Source organism: Pantherophis guttatus, chromosome 4 (genome assembly GCF_059756535.1).
Source record: "Pantherophis guttatus breed Tessera chromosome 4, ASM5975653v1, whole genome shotgun sequence".
In the NCBI taxonomy this organism is placed as follows: domain Eukaryota; kingdom Metazoa; phylum Chordata; class Lepidosauria; order Squamata; family Colubridae; genus Pantherophis; species Pantherophis guttatus.
This window is the reverse complement of record NC_142066.1, coordinates 50,728,482-50,749,839: the sequence shown is the minus strand read 5'-3', so window position 1 is coordinate 50,749,839 and position 21,358 is coordinate 50,728,482. Positions and strand designations below refer to the sequence as shown.

Genomic DNA, 21,358 nt, shown 5'->3' with positions numbered 1-21,358 from the left:
CAACTGTAATCCTTCATCCCAGTTGTCCTTATTTATATCTCCAATGGAGGGAGTTGCCACAAAGGCTGTTCCTGGTCCCTCCCGTGGTATTTGCCAATCCCTTTGTTTATGCCAAGATTTATCTCTCAATGGGAGAGGTTTTTTAAAAAGTTATCAAAGGCAATCTAATACGTAGCTGGCTTTGTCACTCCCACAGAAATTTTAAGTGATGATAAAGATATAGCTGCATATTCAGCCTTATATTTTGCTAATTTCTCCTGTATGTTTCAATTTTTATCTGCCAGCACATCATCATCTTTGGCAGTGAAGGAAAAGGCCTTCGTAAGTTCTTTACATGAAAGCAACAGGATGAATTTGTCTTCTGCTGGTCATCCTTGAACAGAGTAATTGTGCTTAGTGATGATCCATTGAAATCAATGGGGCAAGGTTGTGTAACTAATTCTGGTCTTCATTTGACATTCTAGGATATGCCAATAAGGAACAAATGTGGTTTATTAATACTGCTCAATATCATCACTGTAGTTTTATGGAACAGATATTCTTTATATTTCCTTTTGCAGAATTCTTTTGCAACTAAATTTACAAAACAAATATCAAAAATGTTCCTTTTAAAATCCAAGTATCCAGTCAAGATTATTATAATTATAATAATCTATCACTGAAAATGGAAATTAATCATCAGAAAGAGAAGGACCAAAAGAGAAGTTGACGTCAACTCTTAATTGCCGCATTGACTCTTAGCAACCACAGTTGTTGGACATTGTAAATTAATACAAACAAGATTCTAGGGAGGATGATCTTAGCATTTTAATACATTTTTAATTAATATAAATAGCTTTGTGGTTAACATGTTTTGTTTTGGTGGTAGTTAAAATACACTAAATGAAATAAATTGCATAGATTATTTTCATATTAGAGTATAAGAGAGAGTAATTTTTGATCCCTAAAGAGAATTATTTTTAAAATTTGGAAGAATGGAAAAATCAACACGTGGGAGGGGCAATAGTATGCTAATGTCATAAAAAAGTGGAATTAAGATTTTTAGCCTGATTTTTATTTTTCAGGATTTGAGAGTCTCAATATTTTTCTCCAATGTTTATAATTTGTGATGTAGTGGCAACAACATTTAACTCTAATTTCTTGTCAAGAATCCCTTTCAATAGAAGACTTTGAAAACAAAGAAGCTAAACATGAATAGATTTCCAATCTAATTAAATTCTTTCCTTAGATACTTTTGTAATATTTCTTATTTACATGGATCCTTTGGGTAATTCTTTTCCACTTAGCACAACATGGAACCCTAATTGAGAACCTCTGCATTGCTGGCAGTTTTCCAAATCTTCACTCACAATGTTCTTGTATCATTCAATAAATTGTTATTTAGCTGAATTTCTAAACTATTTACCTGGTATTGCTTAACCATGTTCATAACCTAGCTGACTGGTGATGAATATAGAGTTGGTGATGGGGGTGGGAAGTCCAAGGTGCACCAGTGTTTGCCATATTTAATTCACTAACCATGTTTTGATAGCTTATTATATTTCACTTTTTCACATTAGTGTTGTTTTCGTGCAGGTAATATTGATGTCCAAATCATCAAGTTCAGCAAATGCTTCTCTTCTACTCAATCTTTCATTATGATGTACTAGTTCACACCAAGATGTTTTTCATAGTTCATCTCTCCATTCTGTAGGAGGTTGTCCAAGTCGGCATACATATTACCATAATAACACATTTAGGTTGCAAAAATCTGGATGACTACTAGATATAAGACCACCTACTACTTTTTTCAGATCTTTCTTTGGTGTGCTTAGTATACAATAGTATACAAAGCAATTACATTATTCTCCAATAAACTGATATAATTGGAAGTTTTTGTATACATACGAATGTTTGTACATATTTCAAAAAGTGTATTTGAATGTGCTATGATTTAAAGACTTTGGTGGTGAATGACCATAATTAGATCCCCTTTGAATGATTCAAAAAGTAACTATGATAGTAGTTAAATGCATGGGGTTGGAGCTAGACATTTATACTAAATGAGTAGATTTTTATTTAAATGTCCCCCCCCTCTGCATGTATGTGTGTGTGTGTGTGTGTGTGTGTGTGTGTGTGTGTACCCATGTGCATGATTTTATTTTATATTGCAAACTGAAGAGAAAAGAATATGAACGCAATAAGCAGTAGGAAAAAAATGTAGAAGCAAAGGGATGAAATGTACACAACCATATCTTCTTATTGGTTACATATTTATGTTGTTTGGTCCAGTCTATTCTCTAAATTCTCTAAATTCTCTAAATTCTCTAAAGCAGGGGTGTCAAGCTCAATTTCATTCAGGACCATCATCAGGGTTGTGTTTGATCTCGGGGGGAGGGGGTGGCCATGGCCAGGGTGGGTGTGGCCAGCTTGATGTCACTCATGTCGGAGGCGCCTGTGGTGGTCTGAGCTCTCTGCCAGCGGAAATGAGCTCCTGAGTTCCGTTTTTGGCTGCAACAGTTTCATGTAACCCTCTGCCAGCAAAAATGGATTTGGGAGGCCCATCCGCAGCTCTCCTGAGCTCTATTTTCACTGGCAGAGGCATCATGCGCTGGCCCTTCGCTGTTTCCAGGGTAGCCTTGCAGGCCAGATCTAAGCACCCCATGCTTAGATGTATGGTAGAGCAGAAATACATAACTCTGGCCCAAAGCTCTCTAAATTTTGATTAAAACTCCAAACCACCAAACAAGGTGTACATTTTTTATTGAGTCAGGAAGGAAATATGATTTAATATCTGACTAATAATTACTGTATATCAGTTAAAATTAATATCTTATGATTAATTTATGTTTATTATATTTAGATTCGATTGAATTTTATTTTTGCCCTGATTCTTCTAAAAATCACCCCATGTAAGACTTAAATCTTTAAAAAGAATCCTGTTTTAAGATTTATTCAACATAGCTTGAAAAAGAAGTTGCTAGTTATATAGATTCCTGATCCTGAAACAGTGGTGGGTTTCAAATTTTTTTACTACCGGTTCTGTGGGCATGGCTTGGTGGGCATCGCGTGGCTTGGTGGGTGTGGCAGGAGAAGGATACTGTAAAATCTCCATTCCTTCCCCTATCCAGGGAAAAGTTATTACAAAACCCCATTTCCTCTCAATCAGCTGGGACTCAGGAGGCAGAGAATAGATGGGGGGCAGGGCCAGTCAGAATTTTTAGTAGGATTCCCTTCACATTCTGAAGATGATTCCCAGTGTTTAGCAGGATTTTTCAGAATGAAGAGTGTGAAACTTCCAACTGGTCCACTGATTCAGCAGGATACGAGGTGATTGTGACTCAGTGATACTGGAATATAGTCATTTTGCATGTATGGAAAAGCATTAATCTCTCTTTCAATCTCTACATCATATCATATTTCGTAAATTGAACTATTGGGTCAGGAACCTGAGTTTTATTTATTTATTTATTTATTTATTTATTTATTTATTTATTTATTTATTTATTTATTTATTAAATTTATATACCGCCCTATTCCTAAGGGACTCAGGGCGGTGAACAGCGAACGATAAAAATACATGTAATACAAACGTTAATAATAAAAAACCAATTAAAATATACTAAATATTCTGGTCCTAGATAATTCAAGACATCCCAGTTTAAAATAAAATCAAAAAGCAATATAAAGGGAAAGTTAGGCCAGGCCGGCCTGCTGAAACAGGAATGTTTTGAGGGCACAGCGGAAAGTGCGCAGATCCAGAATCTTCTGTATCTCTGGGGGGAGCTCGTTCCAGATGGTGGGTGCCCCCACAGAAAAGGCTCTCCCCCTGGGGGCCACCAGTCGACATTGTTTGGCTGACGGCACCCTGAGAAGCCCCTCTCTATGGGAGCGTACTGGGCGGTGAGAGGCTATTGGTGGCAGAAGGCGGTCTCGTAAGTACCCCGGTCCTAAGCCATGGAGTGCTCTAAAGGTGGTAACTAAGACCTTGAAGCGCACCCGGAAGACCACAGGGAGCCAGTGCAGCTCGCGCAGGAGGGGAGCCACATGGGAGCGCCATGCTGCTCCCATAACTACCCGCGCGGCCGCATTCTGGACCAGCTGGAGCCTCCGGGTGCTCTTCAAGGGGAGCCCCATGTAGAGAGCATTACAGTAGTCCAGGCGTGAAGTGACGAGGGCATGAGTGACCGTTTTTAACGAGTCCCGATCCAGAAAGGGACGCAACTGGCGAATCAGGCGAACCTGATAAAAAGACCTCCCGGCCACAGCTGTCAAGTGTTCTTCTAAAGACAGCCGTGAGTCCAAGAGGACGCCTAAGTTGCGAACCCTCTCCGTGGGGGGCAATGACTCATCCCCAATAGTCAGTGATGGCACCAATTGACTATATCGGGACGTCGGAAACCACAGCCACTCGGTCTTGGATGGGTTGAGCCTGAGTCTGTTCCTCCCCATCCAGATCCGTACAGCCTCCAGGCACTGGGACATCACTTTAAGGGCATCATTGGGGTGGTCCGGGGTGGAGATGTATAGCTGAGTATCAACAGCATACTGATGATACTTCACCCCAAAACCACGGATGATCTCACCCAGCGGCTTCACATAAATGTTGAACAGAAGGGGTGAGAGAACCGACCCCTGTGGCACCCCACATACAAGGGGCCTCGGGGTCGACCTCTGCCCCCCTGTCAACACAGACTGCGACCGATCAGATAGAAAGGAGGAGAACCACCGCAACACGGTGCCTCCCACCCCTAACTCTTCCAACCGGTGCAGCATGATACCATGGTCGATGGTATCAAAAGCTGCTGAGAGGTCTAATAGGAAAAAGGCAGCAGGGAAGACACCCTCTCTCAAGGAAGCATTTATAATCCCCTGGAGCCAGCCTCGTGTAACCTCCCAAGAGGCCAGCACCAGCCAGGAGGGACACGGGTCCAATAAACATGTGGCCGCGCTTAGTCTGCCCAGTATCTTGTCCACGTTTTCCAGAGTCACAGAATCAAACTCTTCCCAGATAATATTCTCAAGACTTGCCTCCATCCTCCCTCCCGAATCTACCCAGTCAGAGTCCAAATTTTCCCGAATCTGAGCGATTTTGTCATACAAATATTGTACAAAGTCCTCGGCTCTACCCTCCAAGGGGTCCTTCCATGCTTCCTGGTGGAGCAGGGAGCGGGTCACCCTAAACAGGGTGGCCGGGCGATTATCTGATGACGCAATAAGAGCGGAAAAATAGTTACACTTTGCCGCTTTTATTGCCACCAGGTAGGTCTTAATATGAGACCTTACCAGTGCTCGGTCAGATTCAGAACGGCTGGCCCTCCAACTGCTCTCCAGGCGTCTTTTCCGGCGTTTCATCTCCCTCAGCTCCTCGGTGAACCAGGGAGCCAGGTGAGATCGACGCCGGGTCAGAGGCCGCAAAGGCACGACCCGGTCCCAAGCTCCAGCGGCCGCCCTATCCCAGACAGCCACTAAGTCTTCAGTCGAGCCGTGTGCCAGAGCCTCAGGAAATGGCCCAAGCTCTGTCTGGAACCTATCCGGGTCCATCAGGCGCCTGGGGCGGAACCACCTCATCGGTTCCGCCTCCCTGCGGCGGGTGTGGCGGTTCGAAGGTCAAAGCGAAGGAGGGAGTGATCTGACCATGACAAGGGCTCGATCGCTATATCCCCTATCTCGAGACCACTCAGCCACTGACCAGAGACAAAAACCAGGTCCAGCGTGTTTCCCCCCGTGTGAGTAGGGCCATGAACTAACTGGGTCAGGTCCATGGCCGTCATGGAAGCCATGAACTCCTGAGCCACCTCAGACGCCTCACCGACGGATGGCAGGTTGAAGACCCCCATGACCATAAGTCTAGGGGTATCAATCGCCACCGCGGCTATAACGTTGAGTAGTTCAGGCAAGGCCGCTGCCACGTGGCAGGGAGCCAGGTACGTAACCAGCAGGCCCATCTGCACCCCATGACCCCACTTCACAAGGAGGGACTCACATCCGGCCGTCTGAGGAACAGTGGCCTCCCTCGGACTAAGACCCTCTTTAATGATAACTGTCACCCCCCGCCCCTTCCCTGTGACCTTGGCTGATGAAATGCCCGGAAACCGGGTGGGCACATCTCTATGAGAGGGACTCCACCCTCCTGGCCCAACCAGGTCTCCGTAATACCCACCAGGTCCGCTGCCCCCTCCTGAACAAGATCACAAATGAGGGGGGCTTTATTTACCACGGACCTGGCATTGCATAGCATCAGCCAAAGGCCCAGGGCCTGAGGGTCTGTGCCACCTGGGGAACGAGAAGAGCATTGGGGGCCGGAGCGTGCCACTGCTTGAAGACAGCGAGTGCGCACTCCCGCAACTTGATGTGGCCCCCTACTCCCGCCAAATCTGCCCCTCCCACCTACAGTACTGATGTAATGTCTATCAACAGCACAAGTTCTAACCCTCTCCTTGGCCCCAGATTCTGCATCTCCTCCGCCGTGCTCTTCAGATGGACTAGACCTCGTCCCTCGCGGGTTAATCCCTGAACCCATACAACCCACCCCCCTCCCGGGAGGCTCCCCAGCCTCATTATTTACATTGAAAACCACCCTCCTCCCAGATCCCCTTAAAATAGAATTTGAAAAACTATCTAAAAAACCCCAAAGCTTCCGGTTCTTAGCATACCACCTCTCGGGGTTCCAAAACCCGTCCTTGAGGGCGGCCCTAGATAACTGGGAGGGCCAAACTTGCGAGAGGGGGGAATCTCGCAGTGCTAGGAGTTCTGTTATTGAATACATCGGAGGCGAGATAGAATTGGAGGCGATGAAAGGCCATTTTCTTCTTAAGGTGTTAAAGATGGTTTAAAACAGATGGTTAAGACAAAAAGGGTAATTTTTATAGGTGATTACTCCTAAGTTCAGTGGTGTTCATTCACAACTAGAGGCTTTGGCCTAGAATTATAACATGGTACTAAGTAAAAACAGATAAGAGGATGTCCTTTTCCTAGTTAGCTGGGCAGGTCTGAATTCCCTGAGCTATTCTCTTCTTCCTTGACAATCCCACTAGGCAAATGAAACCAAGAAATCAACTCCACAAGAAGGCTAAAGCTACTTTTATTGAGATGGGACATAACAATAAAAACGTGCAAGACTGATTGTCATATAGCTCCTCCTCAGTTGTTATAATTCAGTGAATTAGAGAGGATTCTGAGCTGCATCCGAACAGATGAAAGTTCAGATTCTTGTCTGTTTGTTTCCATCCAGGGATTTTTTTTTCTTCTTATTCTGTATTCTGCTCCACTTTTTAGCTGGGCCCTAGATTGTACTGCTGAGGTCTGTATTATCAAACTTGCGGGCTGGATGCGTCACGCAATGGCCACGCCCACCTCTGGATTGGGGAGGGGGAAAAAGTTGTGATACGTCACGTGAGGACAACTTGATGCCGTGAGTTTGACACCTCTGATCTATCTGCACTGAGGTAAAACACTAGAGAGAAACAGGTATACAGGTGGTCCTTGGTTTACTATCATAACGGATGCTGATCATCATGGTCATAAAATGGATCAGTCATGTGATGACACAATTTTATGATCTTTTTTGTGGTGGTTGCTAAATAAATCACCATAGCCTTTAAGCAACTCCAGGTTGTTAAGCAAATGGCACAGTTACTAAGTAAATTAATAGTTTACTATGAGCTTGGTTTGAAACTGGAAGTAAGTGCCATTTTTTTTTTTTTTTTTTTTTGCAAAATCATCATTAAACAAGGTCATTTGACTGCAGGACACTGCAGATAGTCATAAATGTGGCCGTTTCCAAGCACCCAAAGTTTCAGTGACATGACCTCAGAGGGAGTGGCGACTATTATATCTTTGAATCTGGGTCATAAGTAGCACTAAGGTAGCCTAACATAACTTCAAATGGTTGCTAAGCAACAAGTCATAAAATGAGGATTATCTGTATTTAATATTTTATTTTTGCAAACATTATTAAGGATCACTGTTGCAGGTGGCCTAAATTGATTTAAATAAAAAACCTTCAAAAAGAAAGAGTATGAAGATTATTATTATCTGATTTCTTTTTTAAAAAAAGAGTGGCTATTGCACATAAGAGATATTTTCTGGACACTCAAGAAAGAGAAGAAAATGACTTCTCTTTACTTGAAAATGTAATTGAGAAATGGGAAGGCCAGAGAATCAGCCATGCCAGAGAAGTGTACATGCAAAGCAGCAGCTGCCCCAGGAGAGTAGTCAAAAAATGGCATGATGGTGTTTATGTCTATGATCAAAGCCCTACCCTACAAAGCCCCACAATGTTGATATGGAAACAAGAGGGAGGGTGTTTCAGTCACAAGTGCCAATTTTACTTTTTCACACACAAATCTGCAGCAGGATAACATATACTTAGATCCATAAAATGTCTACAGGTACTCCTCAACGTATAACTATAATGGAGCCTGCCCATTATGGTTGTATGTTGTGCCCATTGTCAATTGGGTCATAACTTTGAACAATCACTAAGTGACCTATATATGAATACCCAGAACTCTTAGCAATGGATCTTTATAGTTCTGGAAGTTTCCCAGGTTGCTGAAAGACTACAGTAGTAGCTCAAATCATGAACGAAATGAAAACCCTAAAATGGTGACAATGTCTGCATCATCATCATCAACAACAACAATTACATTTTGTTCTGTTTTTCTCCCACCCCCCACCCCCACCCCCACAAGTTATGCCATGTCATGTACTCAAACTAGGCTAAGTGGGATCAGCCCTGATGAGTATTTGGATGGGAGGAAATGTCCAGGATATCTCAGACCAGTGTCAGATAGAATCCCAGAACGAAGCAACAGCAAACTGTTGCCAAAAATCTTACATGGCTGCCCATGAAATTGTCAAAAATGAAGCTTTTTCTATTTTGGAACCATTTTATATTTTAAAGAGAAGAAGGAAAAATATGCTTCTGTGTGACTGGATTTAATAATAAGTTAAAGAGCCTTGGTGGTGCAGTGGTTAGAGTGCAGTACTGCAGGCTACTTCTGCTGACTGCCGGCTGCCTGCAATTTGGCAGTTCAAATCCCACTACGCTCAAGGTTGACTCAGCTTTCCATCCTTCCGAGGTGAGTAAAATGAGGACCCAAATTGTTGGGGGCAATATGCTGACTCTGTAAACCGCTTAGAGAGGGATGTAAAAGCACTCTGAAGCGGTATATAAGTTTAAGTGCAATTGCTATTGCTAAAGGACTGCACTTTTATATATATATTAATAGTGTCTGGATCTTCTCTCTACCTTTCAGGTTTAGGTTATTTTAATTACTATTAAGTATAATCATATTATCACTATTGTGTTGTGTCCCCCCCCCCAACACACACATAATGTACCACCAATAAAACTATCAACAACAACAACCAAGAAACGAAATTGTAAGACTTGATCTATTTCTTCTCAAAGAAATGGCTTCATAAGGGACAGAGACAGGACTTCCGGTGGCTCCGCATCCCCCGAATGGACCCTCCTTTAGGAGCTCCAGCCCTACGATTCCGTTTGCCGCTAGAACAGCAAAAATCAGCTGTTCTAGCAGCTCAAAACTCTCCCCCAGGGAAAAAGGGGGAGAGAAGAGCAGAAGGGTCTGGGTAGAGCTCCCCTAGACCCCCAGGCTTTTTTTTTAAGCCTGGGGTTTGTAGGGTGAGAGCTCCCTGAAAGCCCTTCAGTGCTCCGGATCTGGGACGATTCTGCTTTAAGCAGAACAAGGGGTCGCGACCACACCAGCAGCGCAATTTTAAGGACTATGAGAAAATTCAAACCTGGATGCTGGCAGAGCAAATCAGGAGAACAAAAAATGTAAGTATTAAACTTTAACTCCGTTTAAAAGAAAAAGGAAAAAAGATGGCGCTTAAGGGCGTTTAAAACGAAACTTACAAGTGAAAGTGATTGTTAAAGCTGCAACATTGTAAAAGATACTGGATTACGTGGCAAGAAAAAGATTTAAAGTGCTAGTGAAATGAAAAAGACTATGGTATTGACCTTAACTACTTTATACCTCTAAATTGAGTGGAAAATTATTGGATTTATTGACCTGATAGCTGAACAAACTTAAACTGGGAATTGAAATATGGCTGACATCAAGGATGGAGGATCATTACTATATGAGCCAGCAAATTCACAAGTTGTGACTGTAGAGGTTTTACAAGAACTTTTAAATTTCTATACTTCTGCTATACTGGAATCAATTGAAAGGACTTTTCAAAATTATAATCTGGAGAACAAAAATGATTTGCTGGCTGGAAAAGAGGAAGGAAATCAAATTAACTTGTCTTTGGAGCAGGGAAAAGGGTCTGTCAGGGACACAATGGAAGTTACCATATTGAAAACAGAAATTTTGGCAGAGGCTTCTACGCAGTTAATTGAAAAGCAGCAAATAGACTCTTTCCTGCAAACTGATAAACTTCATCGCGACAATTCTTGGTTTTACAGACAGAATCAACTTTTAAGAGAGGAAGTGACTGATTATATAAGCAGGAAGAGTCGAAATGGAGGTTTCGAAATGAAGGAGATAACTTTTAGGAGAGAGCGCTCTTCAAAGATGTATCAGTCTCAAATCTACATCCAAAAATTTTCGAAAATAAAAGTAGGGGGAGGAGCAATGCTGAAGGAGAAAGTATTATTGAAAATAACTTTACAAAAACTTTTAAAGAGACATCAACCTCAAATCCAAATTTTAAAATTTTCAAAAATAAAAGCAGGAAGAGGAGCAATGCTGAAGGAGAAAGAATTATGAAGAAAAAGGACTGGAAAAAATACAGAAAGAAGGGAAGAATTGAAGATTAATTGTTTTGGGGGGGAGGATTTTGGCTATAGGTTGAGAAGCTTAATTAAATTTGTATTTTTAAAGTTTACTCTAAGATAATAATATAGTGTGTTATTACAATTGGTTTTGAATATAAAAATGGTAGCTTTTTAAGAGTTATCGAGGTAAAAATGATAACTTTTTAAGAGGTATCGAGGTATTAAAATGGCTAATTAAAAATTTGAGAGATATTTTTCTGAAGGGCTTGAAATTTATATTTTGAGAAATGACTTAATGTCTTATTGATATATTAAGAGATTTTTAAAATCTTTAATATAACATTATAGTATTTTAAGAAGGTATATGAGACAAAATGTTTAAAGTATTAAAATGTTTAATTTTATGAAGGATTAAAGAGGATAAATGTCTAATTTAGAACTTTATTAGGGAGCAATGTTGATTGAGGAAGAAGGACTGGAAAAAATATAGAAATGGTTAATTAAAAATTTAAGGGATAGTTTCCTGAAGGTTTTGGAATTTATATTTTGAGAAATGAATTAAGAAGGTCTTATTGATGCATTAAGAAGTTTTTAAAATGTTTAATATAAGATTATATTATTTTAAAAGGTATAGGTGATAAAATGTTTAAAGTTTTAAAATGTTTAATTTAGAATTTTTAATGCTGAATAGTTAGAAATTGATAATTGGTTTTTGAAGGAATACAGAGGATAAATGTTTAATTTAGAATCTTATGAGGGAGCAATGTTGAAAAAGAAAAGTGTTTGAGGGATGAAAATGAAATTTATCAGTGTTTGTTAATGTTTGTAATATTGGTAAAGTTACTGGATTATATACCAAAAAAAAAAGGCTTTTATATTTAGGAAGAAAGAATTTAACCCAATTGATTTTGAGAATTTACAAAAGGGAGGTTGATGAATTTGTAAAAGAGGAGTTAAAGAGCGTGAGGGAGTTTTAAACCTTGTAGTAGGTTAGTATATTTTAGCTTTTGCTTGTTAAATGTTATACCCTGTTTTTGCTCTGGGAAGTTGGGGGGGGAGGGGGGAGGGTTGGGTTGGGTTGGGATAAAATTGTTGAATAGATAAAGGTACAAATATAAAAATAAATGTGGGGAAAATGTTACAACAAATGAAATGATAATATTAAGATATGATAAATATCTTGGAGGAGTAAGAGGAAAAAAGATGTATTCAGATGACACACTGATTGACTGATTATATATTGTATGTAAATTTGTTTATAAAAAAATAAAAACTTTTCAATAAAAAAAATAAGGGACAGAGACAGAGGTAAGCAATGTGGATGCTACTTTAGATTTCAACATTCAGGATCACAGTGGACAAGACTTATGGTCCATTTTATGCTGTCAAAGTATATATTATTGAGAATTATCTTGTCCCTAAATGGAGGCACAATTTCCAGATTTTTGTAAATTAATTTTTACTGTTGGTAGAAAATCAGCAATATTTTTTTCCTCTGTAAAAAATAAAAGTCCAGAGTTGCTTGATAATGAGATGAGTAGTATATAAGCTTAATATAATAAACAAAATACAGTTCTGTTCCTTCAGATAGAAACAGGAATTGTAAAAAAAAAAAATGCAATCCTTAATTACACATACACAGTCACTTAACATCCAACCAAACATATTTTGTTGATGCACATCTTGCCAATGTATCATTTCAAATATAAGATTGCATTTTGTAGTGGTTGCTTTAATTCTCAAAACTGCCTCTAGCAGAGTTTCATATTGTCAGTTGAAAGGTATGTTGAATTGTTTTAAAAAGGATATTAATTCCCTGGGTGACTACCACATCTATAGACTAGTTACACTAATTAAATGCTTGCATGGCAAAAATAACAAGAGACACAAAAAATTTTTGATTGCAACAAGCAGCAACAGAGCTTTATTGGGCAATTTTCATCAGTATCAAAAGCCGAAGGACAGTCACAAATGAACTGAAGAAAGAGAAAGCATATCCTCCAAGAATGTGCTTTAAAGAGTGGATGACACAAGGATTAAGTGGAAACAGAAATCTTTTGTGATGGTCATTGACATAGAAATGGAAGAGCAGAGACCTATCTATTGTGAGGATTTATGCAGAGAATTTGAGCAGATATGATCTTTTTTGATCATAGAAATTCTTGGAGGAATTTGGAAGTATCAGTCACAAGATTTTCTTCCGAGTCCTGTTGAAAAAGACGAAAAGGGAAAAATGAATCTATGGGAAAACTGGCAAATACAAACAACAAGAACTGAGAGGCAAAACTCATGAGTTTTTGGTGGTCAAATATATTTTCTAAAGACCAGGACAAAGTATGTTCCCTGCAGAGACTCTCTTTATCTCAATAGAATGAAATAAACAACCAACAAACCCTTTGAGATTAAGGGTTTTTCATTACTTTAGATGTTTAAAAAAACTACTGAAAAAGAAAAGCATTTCAGATACTGAACAGCAGCAAACGTTATAAATTCATTTAAATTAAAGGCTCTTGTAACTTTCTGGAAAAATAGGCAAGCTGTTTTAGGGAGTTCTGAAATTATTTTTAGAACTAATTTAAATGAACAAAACAATATTTTTTTCAATTTATCATCGTCTTTCAGATGATACCATTCCATGTTCTTTGTTTCATCTCAAAGGTAATCTACCTTTGCCTAGACTGATGGCAAGGGCATCTGCACAGGGTGACAGAAAATGAAGATGTGTAGAAGAAGGGGTGACAGAACCTGGGATGGACACAAAATTTCAAAAGATACAGGAGAAGACTGAGATGGTAACATATAGCTATTATGTTGGGCTAAACCCCATTTAAATAATCCAGTTTAGATGAGACAAAGAAAATGGAAGGATTTCTTACATAGGGTCCTGAGAATCTATGGTTTAAGCCAAAAACCAAAATTAAGGAGGTGCTTAGAATCAGTGTGCTCAGGATTTAGAGGTACTGTATTTGACAGTGAAGGATCAAAAGACATGCTATATTCTGCCTCACCCCCCCCCCAAACAGGAATCTATATGAAGCCTCCAGTTTGGTTGCCATTTGAACAAATATTACCTTGCCTAACTTTTGCCCTTCTGCCAAGCCAACAAAGTGATGACCTCTGTCTGTTATAGATTCCAGGCTCAAATTTAGCTTTGGTTCCTACTACTAACCCATGTTAGCAATAAAAGTTAACCCATGTTAACTAATAGTAGACACAGAGGCCATATTATTTGCAAACTCCGGCATTCCTATTTCTGATTTTCCGTAGTTAGCCAGACTCTACATACTTTTCCCATTAAAAAGATTTCCATTGTTATAAAAAGAAATACGCCACATTTTAAGTCACCTTTACTGATTAATATTATTCTTCCCTGCAAGCAGAAAAAAGAAAAAAAACTAATGGTGGTCATGATAATTCTCACCTGTTTTGCACGCCTGAGAATGTGAAGACGTAGGATAGGACTGAGGACGTGAAGAAATTCCTCCTCCACTATGTCCTCCTCCTATGCAGATGCCTCCTCCACCGATGCTTCCTCCACTGACACCACCGCCTACACAAACACCTCCTCCACCGATGCTTCCTCCGCTGACACCTCCTCCTACACAAACACCTCCTCCACTGATGCTTCCTCCACCTCTTCTACCACCTACATATCCTCCTCCATGTCCTCCTGAGCCACTGGAAGAAGAGAAATATAATCTGTTATAATATCATATATTTCTAAAATAAGGATAACCCATCCATCCATCAACCAATAATAGAAACTCTTACCCAGGAGAAGAATTCCCGTCCCTCAAATAAAGTAACTATTGTGACTTTAGCATCAAGCTCAGTAATATAACTATAATTTAAGCTGGGAAAGAATTTTACCTGAATTCTAGGAGATCAGCTCCTAGCTGGTTTTGTCAGTACTTGTTTACATGGACTAGTGGTCTAAGTCAATTCCAGGCAATGTTGTAGCCTTGTTCGCTATAGTTATTCATCACCTCTTTCTTTCTTAATTCTCAGACCTTCTTTAGGCGTTATACATTTAGAGTTTCCATCTTCTAAGTAGATTGCATAACCTCTGTTTCTAGGTCTGTTTTTCCAGTGACATTTAATATTATTGAATTTCAGTTCACAGGGAAAACAACAAGACTGGAGTTTGAGTACAACAAGTCGCTACCCTTCTTGGCTTCCATATGAACTGAAATTCTGCAGTATTACTTTACTCTAGAGGTAATGGTAACTTCTGATAAAAAATGTCACTGAAGCAATGTCAGTAAGATTTGTATTAAGGTTATGTAGAATGCTCACAAGTTAAGTCTAATATGACGCCCTAAAAGGGATAGAACCTTTCAGGAGATTCTTGTGATTTAATGATAAATGATTATCAACAAGCTTTGTTCAAGAGCACAGAGCTTAACTCCTGTCTGGAACACAATCAGTTCACATTTTCTACATTTCCTAGTCAACATACATTTCTTGCTGCCCTTCCTCAAGCAAACGGCGGTATTGACAGATTTCCTGTTCCAGACGAGTTTTGATGCCAAGGAGCAGCTGATATTCTTGATTCTGACTTTCAATCTCACACCGGATGCTAGCCAATTCTCCTTCTACTGGTTCAATCATAGCCTGAATCTGTTGTAGCTGCATGTTATAGCGACGTTCTGTATCCTCCAGACTGGTTTGCAGAGACTGAATCTGAAAACAGAAAGGCAATACATAGGACCTGATCTTCAAGAAAATACTAAGGTTCTTTTAGCAAAAGGGAAGGGAGAATAGAAATATTTAGTTATTAGACAACCATTTGATGATTGCTGACTGTAACCATTTCTACATGCTGTCACATACCATGCTGATTTGAGACTGGAGTTCAATCTCAAGGGTTTGGTACTCTCGTCTCAGTTCTGAAAGTTGATGGTTGCTTGAAGTTATCTCCTGATCACTTGAACTCACTTGTTGGCGAACTTCTTCCATCTAAAAGATACAAAGGAATAAAAATAAGAAAAAAAGAAGAAGGTAATGTAGGTGGCATGGGAAAATTGGGAGGAGTGGCAGTGGAATTAGACCATGTTAAGAAGTCTTCTTCTGAAAATACCTGATTCATCCTAACAGGCTAGTCCATTTCTTTCTTTCTCCAAAGCCTTTCTCCTTCCATAGCTCCTCTTTCAAAACCTCTACTCCATTGCACTGCTCTAGCTGCACAACCCTTCAATGGGACTGATTGAATGTTTTGCTTGAGGAGAGGAATGGGAAGGGGGTTGTTATTGTTGTTATTTTCTCCTTATTTATGAGTTTCCCTGAATTGAGCTATTACTATCAATCAACTGTTGATCTGATCCTTACAAGCTATTCTTAGGTTAAGAATTATGCTAATCACTTCTTTCTCACCACCTGCAATCTCAGATATTTTTTGTGGGACTCTGACTCCCATATTTCCTGCTTTTCAGCTCCCATTTCCCCAACTTTATTCAGATTGCTTCTAAGATGTCTTGGGGATGTACAAATAGATATTTAGCTATTTCTTGCAACCTGCAACTTGGGCTTCTCTTAGGCTCTTGCCATCAAAGCCCACAAAATATTTCTATATGTTGCTGGGGATGAAAAGAGTTTACATTTTGTGATCACTGGAAGATTAATAGTCTACTTAAATATATTTCACTTGCCTTGGATTCATACCAAACTTCAACCTCTTTTCGGTTTTGTTCAATGATGTTTTCATATTCACACCGGAGCTGATCTAAACGCTGTTTCAAGTCTTGTCCAGGGGCAGCATTCACCTCAACACTGACATCACCATGGCCTCTCTGGCTTCGGAGTCCTCTCAGTGTCTGTAGCAATGGGGATGAAGAAATGAATCATAAGAAACTGATACTAAAAAGCATTTTATGGGCAGAATGACCTGATTTGTAATGTAAAAACACCCAGAACAGAGTAGAAGGATGTTTTACATTTCCTCCTCATGTAAGAAAATGTTTTTATGACAGCTCAACACCTGGCAGACATTTGTTTTGTAATCCATTTATGGACAATATAACTTCTTATAGTCCCATGATTTCTTCAATCTTCTCCCTTCCCTCTCTCTGAGTTCTGACATGAAATACAAAAGGACTTAACAGGCCTTTGGATACTATGTAAAACATATTCTTAAAAAACAAACTACTGGATGGTTATTCCCAGCAAAGATAATCATGGGTAGCAGTAGCCAATATTTTTATTTTCCCATGTATAGGCCCTTTGGGTTGCTCAGATTCACTGTGGCAACAGTTTTGTGAATGTTCAAGCCACAATCTGTTCCCCGAATTCTGAATTTGCCTACTGAACCAAAAGACCAGTTGACTTCATTGTTTATCTTTTCCATTGGTCTCATGATATTTTACCAAATCATCCCATTGTAATTTATTTCAAACAGCTGGCTACTGTTGCCTTTACTATTGTATACAGAAGCAAAAGACCAGGGATTTTTCCAAGTCTCTTTGTGTGTGTGTGCAATATTTATTTATATCCCATCTTTATTAAATTTATCCGTCTACCCCCATGGAAAAAATAAAAGAGGAAGTAGGCCTATAACATGTGGAAATATGAGATTTGGTGAGAAGGTAGATTGCTACATCTTCACAAAACGAAGGGCAAAGTGCCACTTGAAAGACATTGTTTCCTGGGTGTTGTTTGGTTGGGAATTGTGTCACTGACTCTTTACTACAGAAGTAATGCCTGGCCCAAGATACATCAAGGAACAGCATGAAATATTTTTGGGTGTCATTCAATTCATTCTTTGAATTTTGTTCAAACAGACAAACTGGGGGGGTGGGGGTGTAGATGGCCTGTAAGGGTCAGAAGCTCTGAATGTTAGAGTTGTGTTCACTGGAGCTCTTACCTCCTCATGATTCTTCTTCAGACATATCAGCTCTTCTTTGAGGGATTCAAATTGCATTTCCAGATCTGACTTGGCAAGAGTGAGTTGATCCAAGAGTGGGCGTAATCCATTAATGTCAGCTTCCACATTCTGACGGAGACCAGCTTCAGTGTTGTATCTATTCCACAGGAGAGTTTACAGGAGGTATCATGATTACCACCTTTGCACAAAGTGTACCAAAAACAAATCCTCTTGGGAAAAGGTCAACAATCCCCCAAAGTACAATGAAGAGTGAAGATGCTCAGAAATTATTGAAGGCTATGTATTTAAGGAGTAAAAAGATCACATGGAAAAACAGGGAAGAAAGGGGATGAAATGGAGTGAAAAAGCACTTTAAACTGGAGAAAAGGCACACTTCACACTATGTGATTGTGAGGTACACCTTTGAATTGTACTATTACTAGCTCCAAGATCCAAGTAGCTATTACTAGCTACTTGGAGCTTGTAATCAAGAAAGTGGTGCATCCCTTTCTCAGCTAAAATCACTGAGCGCAGCAAGATTAGAAGGAAGCAAGTGAGAAGTGAATCATACTCACTTCAATTTAAAATCTTCAGCAGTCATCCTGGTGTTATCTATATTCAGCAGAATCTTGTTATAATCATCTGTTTCAGCAATCAGCTGAAAAATAAATAAATAATAGAGATGTTTATGACACAGTAATAAGTAAATTGCTATGATTGTTTTGATTGCTTGGTACAACTGATGTTGAAATATGTGGTTTTGATTTGTCTGTAAGATTACACTTTAAGAAATCTGAAAAGGTAACACTTTTTTCTTCTTCTTCTGTCTTTCTTCTCCTACTATTTTTTGGTTTGATATTAGTTCTGCTTTTCAGACCTGATTTTATGGATATCTGTTGTGTTTTGTTTATATTTGAAGGCATGACCTCCTGCATCTATGCACCAACATCATTTAGTTTTTCTGGCTGCTGAGTTTGTGACAGTTTCCACTGAAAACCATTTTACTTGAAAGGAAGAATCACTGATTGACCAACTACATCCATAGCAATTTGGTGTTCCAAGAATGAACTACTGAACACATGTAGTTGAATCAACACCTAGATGGCGAGTTCTGTGTACTAGACATGGAATCACCTGTACCTCCTGCCCCCTTTCATTATGGCAAATAAGGATTTGAATCAACTTCCCAAACTGATGTCTACCAATATTCTAGGCTGGGTTTTTTAAATACCTAGCTAGAAAGGATACCAAGAAATCCTAAAACACACACAGAGAAAGTAAAAGTAACATTTCCCATTTTAAAGTAAATAACAATTGTGTACTTCATAGCTAATTATCACTACAGGATTTCTTGCCTGCCAGGAGTTCCATTTTTGCCTAATACCACTCTGTTGATCTTTAATATATTTCTTCTTTTTTGTTTCATCTCTAAACAAAGAGTTCTAAATAATTCAGCTTTGTTATATATGATGTTATATATGATGTAAATCTATATGAAGAAATCTATATGCTAAAATATACCTCTAGGAAATCCTGCTGACATCAACCTGTTATATATACTGTATATATATTACATGATATGGCTGATCTGTATTAAATACAGACTGAATGATCAAATGATGCATTCAGAGAATTAAGAATATTTACAGTTAATAACTTTTAAATTAATAACTAATTTTTAAGTTATCACTATCATTATTAATCACAATTTAACAAGAATGAAGCATAGGAGCCTCCGTTTCTATAACATCTGCTTAAAATATCACAATGTGGTAGATTTATTTGTCTCAAATGACCTAATTTAGTCATTTAGTCAAAAGTTTATTTTGGAGATAAAAAAAATATCTGTGAAGTAATTCAGATTCTAAGGATGAATTTCAAGAATATCTTGAAGTCTTTAAGAATATCTCCTTCCAAGACTGCTATGGCAACTTTTTTCATTTGCAGCACAATCTTGGAAAAAGACAAGTTTGGTCTTAGGTGTTGTCAGCTCATATTTCAAACTTCAGTGAATCATTGCACAGTCCTAATAAATCATTTAAAAGGTTGTTGCCACCACCATCACCACAAAAGAACAAATTCTTACACTGATTTCTTTTTTTTCCCATTAGCTTTTTTTTCTGTATAGTAATGTGGGAAAGGGGCAGGAATATGGTCGATTTTCATTTTCCTTAACTTAGAGAAATTGTAGATTATGAAGAACTAATTAACATTTGTGTGCAAGGAACAACTAATGTAGGATTAAACTCTATGCTTATTTACAAAATGATTGTTTCTATCCCATCTCATGTCCTACAATACTGATCACTCTTTTCTCTTCTTGCCATTTCTCCTTCCAAATTCTCTTTCATTTCTATGGGTCTTCCCACTTCATCTTTTACATGGATGGCATTAAAGCAGCAATCCACCTTAAGAACGCAGATTGTATACATACCTCATTGTAGAGTTGGTCAATTTCTTGGTAATAGTGACCATAGTCCTTGTCTGGTCCAATATCACCATGCTTCTGATACCATTCTTTGATCCAGATCTCAAGCTGACAGTTTTCATCTTCCAGTCTTTTCACCTGGTCCAGATAATTAGCCAGGCGATCATTAAGATTCTGCATGGTTGCCTTTTCGTTGCTGGAGAGGAGACCTCCATCACCACCACCAAAACTACCGCTGCTGAATGGGTAGCCGGTACCGCCACCATAGCTGCCACCGCCATAGCAAACACCACCATATCCACTTCCCCCATAGCCACCATAACTTCCCCCACCATAGCTGCCACCACCATAGCAGCTACCTCCATAGCTTATTCTCCCTCTACTAATTCTCCCACAGCTACCGCTGCTGAAGCCGCCTCCTCCACATCCACTCCGGGATCCTCCATAACTTTTTCCAGAAAATCCCCTTGAGGACCCTGAGGATGTAATCTTGACGCTGCCTCCACCACAGATCCTGCCACCACCAATACTGCTTCCGCCACCCTTAGTACCACAACTCATAGTGATTTAGATTTAGAGTCCAAATATTAGAAAAGCCCCAATTTAGCTGCACAGCCTGGTACTGGGATTCCAACTGTAATCCTTCATCCCAGTTGTCCTTATTTATATCTCCAATGGAGGGAGTTGCCACAAAGGCTGTTCCTGGTCCCTCCCGTGGTATTTGCCAATCCCTTTGTTTATGCCAAGATTTATCTCCCAATGGGAGAGGTTTTTTAAAAAGTTATCAAAGGCAATCTAATACGTAGCTGGCTTTGTCACTCCCACAGAAATTTTAAGTGATGATAAAGATATAGCTGCATATTCAGCCTTATATTTTGCTAATTTCTCCTGTATGTTTCAATTTTTATCTGCCAGCACATCATCATCTTTGGCAGTGAAGGAAAAGGCCTTCGTAAGTTCTTTACATGAAAGCAACAGGATGAATTTGTCTTCTGCTGGTCATCCTTGAACAGAGTAATTGTGCTTAGTGATGATCCATTGAAATCAATGGGGCAAGGTTGTGTAACTAATTCTGGTCTTCATTTGACATTCTAGGATATGCCAATAAGGAACAAATGTGGTTTATTAATACTGCTCAATATCATCACTGTAGTTTTATGGAATAGGTATTCTTTATATTTCCTTTTGCAGAATTCTTTTGCAACTAAATTTACAAAACAAATATCAAAAATGTTCCTTTTAAAATCCAAGTATCCAGTCAAGATTATTATAATTATAATAATCTATCACTGAAAATGGAAATTAATCATCAGAAAGAGAAGGACCAAAAGAGAAGTTG

The 21,358-nt window shown here is 39.2% G+C and overlaps 1 protein-coding gene across 2 annotated transcripts; it reads right to left on the bottom strand.

The window, feature by feature from the left end:
- Positions 1-12,623: 12,623 nt before the first annotated feature.
- Positions 12,624-20,651, bottom strand: LOC117659334 (keratin, type I cytoskeletal 19-like). Of its 2 annotated transcripts, XM_087892156.1 has the most exons (9): positions 20,026-20,651; positions 18,167-18,249; positions 17,592-17,748; positions 16,381-16,545; positions 15,566-15,691; positions 15,192-15,415; positions 14,295-14,410; positions 14,154-14,246; positions 12,624-12,939 (listed from the first exon to the last, which is right to left on the bottom strand). In XM_087892156.1, exons 1-9 carry the CDS (start codon positions 20,578-20,580, stop codon positions 12,914-12,916), a joined length of 1,545 nt encoding a protein of 514 aa, XP_087748282.1. In that variant the 5' UTR covers positions 20,581-20,651; the 3' UTR covers positions 12,624-12,913. The 2 variants fall into 2 exon arrangements, with proteins under 2 accessions (XP_087748282.1, XP_060547625.2); XM_060691642.2 differs by having other exon boundaries at positions 14,154-14,410.
- Between the last annotated feature and the right edge of the window lie 707 nt (positions 20,652-21,358).

Bases quoted from the DNA above. Each gene is read 5' to 3' on its own strand.
- LOC117659334 (XM_060691642.2), bottom strand. From the start codon at position 20,580: ATGAGTTGTGGTACTAAGGGTGGCGGAAGCAGTATTGGTGGTGGCAGG. The intron at 16,546-17,591 runs GTAAGAGCTCCA...CCATTGCTACAG, and splicing joins TGAAGAAGAATCATGAGGAG to ACACTGAGAGGACTCCGAAG. The intron at 14,411-15,191 runs GTATGTTGACTA...CTCTTCTTCCAG, and splicing joins GAGGAAGGGCAGCAAGAAAT to TGGCTCAGGAGGACATGGAG.